Here is an 11,393-nt window from a genome sequence, read left to right as displayed (position 1 = left end):
GATTTGTTCTCTTGATCCAAAGTCAAGTGGGATGTTATATTAGAGGTCAATGTTTATAATGATTACCTCACAGCAACAATTCTGTTTTGTTTGGTTTGGATTCGAAATAGATGGTCTTGTCAACCAAGAGTGGACAGCATTTTGCTTTGGTCCATGGTTTGGATCACCTACCTGAGAAAGCAACTTAGGATACCTCATTTTGTTCTTCAATACATTTTGAACTTGGCGGTTGTGGGGGAGGGACAGGAGGAGAAATGGAGAGGAGCACTGATGCACTAAAAAGAAAAATTCTTGACTTATGTTTATATGAGTGTTGGAAGAATGCTGTTAAATGGAGATGTAATACCTCTGGACACATCTCAAGTTGGCTTTTAGATGAATGAACTGAAGTAGCTTCCATTAAAAAAAACTGTCAGCCTTGAGCTTCTTATTTGAAAATGGTGTGGGATTTTGTAATAATGGTATAACACTATTCACTGTAGACTAAGTGGCCTTTGCTAGACTATGTATCCATCTCAACTCATAGATGTGATGTAGGTTTAACTCATTAAGAGGGAACAAGACATCAGAATTATAAAATTTGAAGATATTCTTATAGAAGGGAGATAATAGAAAATGTAAAATAATTCTGAAGAATAAACAGTTGACTGTGGATGAAGGAAACCAAAATAATTCTTGCCACATGCTATAAGTGTCCTATGTTTATTACATTATCTTCTCAAGAACCTGATAATAAGGGTGTTAAAATTCCCATGTTTAGATGAAGATATCAAGACTAAGGGAAGAAAATTATACAAAGTCACAGACCTCAGAAACTGCCAAGTTAACCTTTGAATGCATGTTCTTTTATGTAGAAAAAAAATCAACTTGACTTTGTAACAAACTGTGTGGTGGCAGTGGTTAGAAGAGTGAGTCTCACAGTGAGATTCCCTTTCAGATATCATGTGCTTGAGGATTGAGATTTGGGAGACATTGCTTATAACATAGCTTCAAAAGCATCTGGAGTTCAGACAGAAAAAAATCAGGCACATTTAGCTTATAAAAGAGTCTCAATGTAGAAATGATGACGTCAATTGAGATAAGGACAAAATGGAAAAAAAATTTACCCTAACTATGGCTAGAAGCCATTAAAAGTAGTTTAAAGTTGGTTCTTAAACTTGTGTCAAGTTTTGTGAATACAGAGAAATAATCTGTTATGTGCCTTCCTATTTTCAGAAATTATTTCACGAATTGGTTGGAATACTGTCAATGGATCCTCTGTTCATGTACGAAAAATCACTGTGTGTGTGTGTGTGTGTGTGTGTGTGTGTGTGTGTGTGTGCTAGTATTTGAGGGAGGCAAAGGAAAGGTGCATGCCTCTAAGGGTAATTAAAAAAATAGCTTGTGACTTGCCAAGGAAGGACTCTGGAGGCAAGATTCACCACTCCTGATTTCTGGGTGATTGCAATAGATATCTTTTGGTGAATCACTCAGTGAGAAAGGTCATGAAACGTTCCTGTTGGTGAATGTCTTTGTAATTGCAGGCTTTCATTTGGATTCCTTCAGATTAGACCTGGGTAGCTATCAATTAAAAGATGTTTGCTTTAGAAAATGAGAAAATAAGCTATAGGCTAGAAAGCAATATAAGTAAATCACAAATATGACAAAAAATTCATAAAAAATGTATATACACAGGGCAAAAAAGAATAAGGAAAGTGCTCATTGTGGATTTTATTATACATAAAATCCTTCATGAGATGTCTCTATATATTCATTGAAATGAATCAGAAGTCACTGCTAGCAATACAGAGTGTTGATGGAAATCAGAGCAACTGAGACTTTTACGTGCTGTTGCTTAAAATTCATGCATGATACAGCCACTCTAGAGAACTGTCAATTTACTGCAAACTATACTATGTACTTTCAATGAAATTATTATCCCAGTATGCGATCTTGACCCTAGAAACTTGGAAGTTTAGGGTCACACAAATATCAAAGCTCAAATATTTATGGCAACTATTCCCAAATAGAGATAATTCAAATGCTCTTCCAAGGATAGCTGGGTAGATAATTTTAGTATCTCTATGCAATAAAAACCTACTCAGCACTTACAGCTTGAATAAATTTTAGAGGACTTTAGTAAATAAAAGAAGCCCAACACGGTTTTATTTTTATGAGATTCTGAAAAGCTGAAACTTTAGAGTCAGAAAATATCTCCATGTTTAACAGGTTTTAGAACAAGCTGAAGAGGTTACTAAAAATGGTGTACTATAGAAGGGACACATTATGGACATATGACTTGGTCATGGTGGTAATTCCATGCATCTTATGTGTGCTTTAAATTTCTTAATTTGACATTAAAAACTTAGACTTCAATTTTCTGCACAATGCTTAACTGTATGTATATTTTTAAAAATGAAAAGAAGGATGCTATCTTCTATTCTGAAGTGCTTCCCACTGAGACATTTACATTTTGACTAGAAGATTGCCTATTATTAGGCTCTCTTGAATTGAATCTGGTTTTTGAGTAAATATGCTCTGTGTGTGGTTATGTTCATTCCTGGCTTTGTCTTTGCAGAATCATATGCATCTTCTGATATTTTTGTACTTAGAGGCTATTGTTGAGTTCTTCTGTTGAACCCAATCTGCTTTTTAAAATAATAAAACATTTCTGTGATATAACAGATTCTGTATTGCCTCTATGCTCACACACACACACACACACACACACACACACACACACACAATTTCAATTAAGTGTGAGCCTCAGGAAGGCAGGCTTGAGTTTGAGTGTAGGGTTTAACATATACCACATTAGCTCCATCATCTTTAAAATGGTAATCTTGTGGTGTTTGTGACAGTCCAGTAAAAACCAGCATCAGAGTTCTTAGCTCAGAATTTATGATCAATCTGATAATTTACCTCTTAGCCTTACATTGATCATTCCTTTTATTTCTTTCTCTTTCCACCTCCTTTACCCCCTCTCCTTTTTCATTTCTTTCCTTCTTTCATTGAGTTTAGTGCACATTTTTATATTCTAGCATTGATAAACTTAAGCCTCCTATAGTATAGAATATGTTACTTAATTTTTTAAAAAAAATTCTTACAGGTAAAAGAAAGACACTACAATGGAATGGGAAAACCGGAGTCATGTGGAGGAATTTTTTCTGAAGGGGCTTTCTGGCTACCCAGGCCTTGAGCGTCTCTTTTTTGTGCTCATCTTAATGATGTATGCAGCCATCCTTGTGGGCAACGGCACCCTTATCACACTCAGCATTTTCGACTCTCACCTTCACACTCCTATGTACTTTTTCCTGGGGAACCTGTCCTTCTTGGACATCTGCTTCACTACCTCCTCTATCCCCTTCACCCTGGTAAGCTTTCTCTCAGAAAGAAAAACCATTTCCTTCCTTGGCTGTGCAGTGCAGATGTTTCTTGGCTTGGCCATGGGAACAACAGAGTGTGTGCTCCTGGGCATGATGGCCTTTGACCGCTATGTGGCCATCTGCAACCCTCTGAGGTACCCTCTCATTATGAGCAAGAGTTCCTATGTGACCATGGCAACCGGGTCCTGGTTTTCAGGGGTTGCCAACTCTGCAGTACAAACTGCATTTGTGATGCGGCTGCCTTTCTGTGGAAATGTCATCAATCATTTTCTCTGTGAAATCCTGGCTGTCATGAAGATGGCTTGTACTGACATCTCAGGCAATGAAGTTATCATGCTTGTGGCCACAACTTTGCTCACTCTGATGCCCCTGCTCCTCATTGTCATCTCCTACTCATTAATCATCTCCAGCATTCTCAACATTCGCTCTGCTGAGGGGAGAAGCAAGGCCTTCTCTACCTGCTCAGCTCACTTTACTGTGGTGATAATCTTCTATGGGACCATCCTTTTCATGTACATGAAACCCAAGTCTAAAGACAAACTCAATGCAAATGACTTGGATGCTACAGACAAACTTATCTCCATGTTTTATGGGGTGATGACTCCCTTGCTGAATCCTTTAATCTACAGCCTCAGAAACAAAGATGTGAAAGAGGCCATAAAAAATTTGAAGGGAAGATTCTTAGGCAAATGAATGGTCAGCACGTTAGACATGGTTGAAACTCAAAACTTAGATGGGAATTTTAGTTATTTTCCTTTCTTCTTTGCTTTTTATGCATTATGTTCACACTTTCATATTGAGAAACAGTATTTTGAAATTATTGCATATTTATAAAGAATGTTCAAGTTTCTACAAAGAATAAGGAAAAACTAACATAACATTGAGGCAGAACCACTTGTTGACATTTTAGTCAGCATCTTCATAGTTCTACATTTTTTATTTTGCAATATTAGAATTGGGGGAATATTGCGTTTTTACAAACATTATTTTACAAGCAATTGTTCTTCAAATCCTTCAATACAAATGCGTCTATGTTGTGAAAAATGTAAAACAGAAAAATCTGATAGCAGTTTATCAATGTTTTCCCATGGAGACTTTTCTGTTACAGTATATTAATCTCACATTTTTAAAAGTCACCAAATGCAATATCTTTTCACAGTATTTATTTTTCCTTGTGGTGCTCCAAGAATGCAGAGAGTTGGGGCTATAAAGGAAACAGATAAATAGGATTTATGGGTATAGTCTATACAACCAATGTATATGTGCTTTAAAAAAAAACTTCTTTTCAGCTTTATATGTTATCTTTAGCATAACAAATGTACAAAAGTAAAATATGGGTTTCACATTATGTTACTAAGTCCAAGAGATGACCCAGTGGATGCAAGGCTGCCAACCTGACTGTGATTATCATGTCCACACAAAGGTGGAAACAGAGATTCCACACATTTGCCCTCTGACCTCCACACATGTGCTATGGCATGGGTGACCTCATATCATGTACATACACAATTAATCATGATGATAATTATAAATTTACAAACTGTCTTACTGGTTCAGATAAGAATATTTATGTATTCCATTAGATGTAGAGTCATACCAGTTCCCATTTCTAAAAGATTATTTTTCAGCTCTCAGAAAGTTGTAGTGCTTTCTCAAATGTTAAAAGATTGTCCAGGCTCTTGATTCTTAAATGAGGATACCAGAATTTATGCCTTGTCTCTTGAAGTAGATACTTTGGTAATCTCAACAATCTGAGGACATAGTGGCTCAAAAGTTGTTAGACAGGTGACATGTTGTGTTTCTTTGACTTCCCCTCAAGTATGACATTATTTGAAGAACACTTGTAAATTTCTACCCAAGATTAGTAACAGAGTTTGTTTAATAATACGCCATATTCTAAGTTGTCTACTTAAGTGAGTACATTGTTTTTGGTGGATCTGTAAATTCAGAGGATGTTGAGCACAGACATTCTTTAAGATGAACACAGGATACATTTAGAGTATTTGGGTGTGCATATTCATTTAATGTTTTAAAATTTCTTTTTTAATTTTAGAGGAAGGAATATGAAGCACTAACGACTTACATTTAATTACTTCTAGATTCCATTATAGTTATTTATAGGTTAAACATGCCAGCATAGGCAGATACCACTAGAGTCTCCGCTTTACAACCCAATACAACAGACTATAAAATAAAGAAACCTAGTTCCCACATATTAGCCCATGATATCCCACCCTTAACAATTTTTCAAATTAGACTACGTTTCACCACTGGCAATCTTTGATACCCGGGCATTAAATCAACCACATGGCTCATATCCAGGCACTTCCACAAACTGTCTGGGACGAGAGATCTGGCTTTTACACACATTTATTCATTTTGGAAGACAATTAATTAAAGAAGAAGACAGGAAAGCATGAATTTACCTCCAAGGTTGGCCACGAGGAGGGTTTTTTCCCTTTCTCACAGAGTTGTAAAATCAAAGCCTGCAAAGAATGGCTTGTCCCTCCTCTTAATACGTTCTTGTGTTCAAATTGATGGACAAATGTACGGTTATAATTCTGACTTACTTGATTACCACAAACACAATATTTTAGTGCTCAGAGAGATTTTTATTAAAAAGATTAGTTTCAAAGTTTCATTGAGAATGATTTGATTGTGTTTTTCCCAATAAGGAAGCAGAGTCAGATGAGCTATTGCAGAATGCCAGATATTTCTAAGATCTCTCTCTCTCTCTCTCTCTCTCTCTCTCTCTCTCTCTCTCTCTCTACCAGTCTTTGGTTAGTACAAGCCATTATTATCCTTCCAGGTTTCTAGTGGTACCAGTGTATCGCAATACCATATCTAATATGACTGATGTGGGCCCAAAATGAAGGCTAATCACTCTTCACAGAAAAGCCCTAAACTAGAAGACCTGAAGCTAATTGGGACATAAAAGGAGATGGATTTGACATTAACAGTAATTTTCCAGAAAAGATTCTTTGTGAAAGCCTGAAGATTTTTTCTTTCTGTTTCCATAGAGATAACATTTGCTTTACAAAAGTGAACGTGTTTCACATTTATAGCATGAAAATAACATTTTTCTTTGATATTATAAAATATTCTAGTAGATCTTGTAATTTAAAGAACAGGTTTTTCACCGTTTTGTAAAAATCACTTTTTAAGAAAGATTTGATACAATGCAGCTAGGTTTTGTGAATCTGGAGTTTTCTGACCCGGGTACCTGGTCACAAATAGAAGATGGAACTAGAACTGGGAACATGGGCATGCTGCTTGGAGCCAGGGGTGAAATGTTAACTCGGGCTTGGGGAGACAACCATTGCCTGGCATGATATTCTGGAAGAGAGCAGATGTGCTCAGGAGCTGCTGCGTACTGACACAGAGCTCTAAGTGTTTTCTACTTTACACAGAGAATTGCTTAGTTGCTTGAGCAAAAGAAGTGAGTGTGGGATTTTATAGAACCACTCTGTGGAGGACCAATTAATGGAAGTAAAATCAGTGCATCTTTTCACATTTGTTTTAGTCATAGGAGTTGAAGACAGATAAATAGATGAATGAGGCACCATTCAGGGATTCTCAGAGAGTGAGCATCATCAGGGCTGTGTGTCTACTACTTGTTACTCACTTGATCTACGCATACAGTCTGTCCTTTCTATCCCTAAATAATAAGAACAGCGGCGGAGAAGCATCTTAAAAAATGCTCAACTTCATTAGTCATTAGGGAAATGCAAATCAAAACAACCCTAAGATTTCATCTTACACCAGTCAGAATGGCTAAGATTAAAAATTCAGGAGACAGCAGGTGTTGGAGAGGGTGCGGAGAAAGAGGAACACTCCTCCACTGCTGGTGGGGTTGCAAATTGGTACAACCACTCTGGAAATCAGTCTGGCGGTTCCTCCGAAAACTGGGCACCTCACTTCCAGAAGATCCTGCTATACCACTCCTGGGCATATACCCAGAGGATTCCCCACCATGTAATAAGGATACATGCTCTACTATGTTCATAGCAGCCCTATTTATAATTGCCAGATGCTGGAAAGAACCCAGGTATCCCTCAACAGAAGAGTGGATGCAAAAAATGTGGTATATCTACACAATGGAGTACTATTCAGCCATTAGAAACAATGAATTCATGAAATTCTTAGGCAAATGGATGGAGCTAGAGAACATCATACTAAGTGAGGTAACCCAGACTCAAAAGGTGAATCATGGTATGCACTCACTAATAAGTGGTTATTAACCTAGAAAACTGGAATACCCAAAACATAATCCACACATCAAATGAGATACAAGAAGAAAGCAGGAGTGGTCCCTGGTTCTGGAAAGACTCCGTGAAACAGTATTTGGCAAAACCAGAACGGGGAACTGGGAAGGGGTGGGAGGGAGGACAGGGGAAGAGAAGGGGGCTTACGGGACTTTCGGGGAGTGGGGGGGGCTAGAAAAGGGGAAATCATTTGAAATGTAAATAAATTATATCGAATTAAAAAAAAAGGAAAAAAAAAAAAAGAACAGCGTCAACCAAACAATAGATTTTTCTAGCTATTTTCTTATTGTTTTTAATCCAACTCTGCTTGAGACGAAACCTGATATTACTATCCACTCATTCAACTTATTGGTTTTCAATTCATTATCAGTCAGCCCTGGGCAGTGTTACTAAGTCTAACGTAATGCACGGTTTCCAGCCCATACTGTAGTTGATCTCTTTGTAGAATTTTGTGATTATTTTTGCGTCATCACTACTTTGATGTTTGCACATATATGACTCTTAAAGTGATATCTGTTACAAGTTAACCCAATACTATAAAATGTACAAAGTGCAAATTAAAATATGGAGAGACCTTTATATAATATACATATGTATAATTTGTGAATAAATTATGTGACTTTTGTATGCAATAGTGTCTGGTGATTAATGGAGACACACATCCATTTAATACATATCTTAATTTATTCCATATTTAATATCTGCTTTACGCAATTGGTTTTGTTTTCATTGAAAATTCTTTCCAAAGCATTTATGTGTATGTGCATCCATATTTTAAAGGTTTATTTACTTACCTTTTTTTGACATGTTTCATACGTGTGTTTAATGGATTTTACTTATTCTCACCCCCTGCTACATTATCTCGTGACTGCTCCCTCCCCTGCTGAAGGTTTCTTCTCCACAGCTTCCCTTCCTGCATTTTTGGTCTTTTTTTCCAGTGTGATCCATTGAGATTTTACTAGGATTGCATTGTGCATTGGTTCTTTATGAGCCCTTTGTTGTTTCCTTTATGGCTAGAGGAAAGTTTATATAGCTTTATAGAGAAAGAAAACTTTGGGTGGTATATTTAGAGGGATGTGGTCGGCGATTTCTTTTTGTTTTCTTTATTGAAAATGGATTTTCTTTCACATAAAGTATTCATTCTGATTATGATTTTTCCTTCTCTACTCCCACTTCAGGTTCTGCCCTACCTCTGCTGTCATTCACACCAATCCTTCTCACTAGAAAACAGTCATCTATGGAATAATTAGGAGATAAGATATAATAATGTAAAACAGAAATGAACACATCATACCTAAAATACTCATATAAGACTATAAAACAAAACAAACATGCATAAGGAAAAGAGCCCAAGTGAAGGCCCAGGAAGTGGAGACCCATCCACTTATACACCTAGGAACTTCATAAAAAATACTAAATTGTAAATCATAATATATATGCAAAGGATCTGTAGTGTGAAAAAAGAGAGAAATATATAAATTTTAAAAAATCTAAAGAGCCCAAACAAAACATTGTGAGACAAGGAGCCTCCAAAGGATGGTCTTGAGTTCATTTTCTGTTGGCCATTTATTGGTTGGGCACGCAGCCTACCTTAAGGATTTGTTTCTTCAGCAAGGCTCCATTGGAGAAAATGAAATGTTCATTTGGAAGTGGCTCTCAATTGGAGATATATTCTGGCCTAGGGATGGGTGTGTGTGTGTGTGTGTGTGTGTGTGTGTGTGTGTGTGTGTGTGTGTGTGAGAGAGAGAGAGAGAGAGAGAGAGAGAGAGAGAGAGACTTTTCATTTTCAGTTCTTTTTATTTTTTAATATTTTGAGACAGGGTCTCTTTTCTGAGCTATGAATGCCTTGGAACTAACTATGTATACAGGGCTGACCTTGAACCAATAGAGACCTTCCTGCCTCTGCCTCCAGAATGCTGGGTGAAAAGTGTGCACCACTTTGCCTGGCATGCTTGGCAATTTCATAAGTGTCAGTGTTGTAGGGTTAATATAATGCTACAAAATTCATCAGAAGCAACTTATTTTTGTGCAATAACTTACAAAGTATTAAGATTATCAGAAAAATAATGAAATCAGTGCATTGGGATTGCTGGCACTCAGGACGTCATAGTCCTCTATTTTGAAGGGAACTTTTGAGTAAGACCTTGTAAGAGGTTTAGGTATAATGATTTGAGAAAAATTACTCCAGGCAGAGGGAAGCGTCTGGTGAGGACACAATGAGGATTAGTCCTGATATATTTGAGAACTTTCAGTAAGGCTCAGATGGTTGACACTGAGGAAACGAATGGAGAATGGTTGAAATCAGAGGGGTCTATGAGGACCAAAGCCAAGTGTGTCTGCTAGGAAAGACCAGGTTAAATATGGCGCTTCATGGTTTGTCTCTTCTACCAATTTTTGGAATGGCTTTTCGTATTTTCAGTTTGATTCTTTAGGTCTTTGACAAGGCTGAGTAGTTGTCAAGGGTATGAATTCAAACCTGGCACAGAATTTATATACCATATCAATGTGTAATTTGTAATAAATTATATATAACTTTTGTATATAACAGTATTTGATTAATTAATAAAAGTATATATTCAGAATTTATGTTTGCTGCATATCTTAAAGAATATTTTATATTCACTTTTATGCAATTGGTATTTTCACCCCAAATTATTCTTATTTTAAAGGTGTTTCTATTTATCCACAATGACATTTTCAAGAGGTTTCTTGTGTGGACACACACACACACACACACACAAAACACTCACAGACACACACTTTTCCTTAGATATGTTGTACTTTCCTTGGCCTATAGTTTATTCTGTATCCTTTATTATGTTTTTCCTTAAATTTATTTGCAAACTAATTATAAGGAAACAATTCTGGCTTTTTGTATATCCTAATAGACATTTTAAATGGTAAGTTGACTTTAGGCAAAGTAAAAGTTAGGTTTGACAAAACATAAAGCTTTGGTGCACAGTACTTTTTATTATTGCAATAAAAGAAAATTAATAGTGGATCTCTTTGTTTTATAACCATAAAATTAGCAAGTACTTATAATTGAAAGAACTGAATGCCCTAAATTAACCCTAATTATATTTACTTTAAAAAATGTTCAACATCCTTAGCCATCAGGGAAATGCAAAGTATGACTTCTTTGATATTTTATTTCACCCCAATCAGAATGGCTTAAAAACTTAAAAATTAATGTCAAAGGCACAAATCTGAGCCTGGGGGATCTTCTGATGTTTCTAGATTAATGTGTTCCAGGTCAAAGAATTGGGTCAGGGAATACATTATTAGAAACAGAAATAGAGATAGTTTTCTAAGCAAGGGGAAACATTTTTTAAGAATGGATTTAGACACTAGTCAGACGAGGCTCAGAGAGGTCTGGGCAGGAGGAACATGAGTCTGGGTTTGTATGTATAGCACCTGCCTGTCCCATGCTGTAAACCACAGTCTTTTCTTGGGCATGTTATGTTACAGGTAACCAGGGTTTCAGGGTTCTACTCCCTGTGGCTTTTTTTTTGTATGTTAGTCCTGATGCTATTGGTTCCAGTGTCTACTTTCCTGCCACACTCACTTTGCTTAGAATAACATGGTTTGGCATTTGTGTTTAGATTTTGTGTTAAACTCGATCTCCATATTTGAAGTGTGACAGCAATTTGGACTTGCCTTGGGCCACTTTGCAGTACCAACTGATGTCATACAACTGTCTGTCTGAGTGGTGAATACTGGAGTCTTGTCATGTGGAATAAAGATTTAGAAGGCTAGAGTTCAT

General features: G+C 36.6%; 1 protein-coding gene across 2 annotated transcripts; it reads left to right on the top strand.

Annotated features, from left to right (window-relative positions):
* Window positions 1-3,107: 3,107 nt before the first annotated feature.
* LOC127679908 (olfactory receptor 13C9) lies at window positions 3,108-10,534 on the top strand. Of its 2 annotated transcripts, XM_052175490.1 has the most exons (2): window positions 3,108-4,043; window positions 10,517-10,534. In XM_052175490.1, the coding sequence occupies exons 1-2, from the start codon at window positions 3,108-3,110 to the stop codon at window positions 10,532-10,534; spliced, it is 954 nt and encodes a 317-aa protein (XP_052031450.1). The 2 variants fall into 2 exon arrangements, with proteins under 2 accessions (XP_052031450.1, XP_052031451.1); XM_052175491.1 differs by lacking the exon at window positions 10,517-10,534 and having other exon boundaries at window positions 3,108-4,058.
* Window positions 10,535-11,393: the final 859 nt, after the last annotated feature.

Source organism: Apodemus sylvaticus, chromosome 3 (assembly GCF_947179515.1).
Source record: "Apodemus sylvaticus chromosome 3, mApoSyl1.1, whole genome shotgun sequence".
NCBI classification, from domain to species: domain Eukaryota; kingdom Metazoa; phylum Chordata; class Mammalia; order Rodentia; family Muridae; genus Apodemus; species Apodemus sylvaticus.
This window is presented reverse-complemented; position numbering and strand designations above follow the sequence as displayed.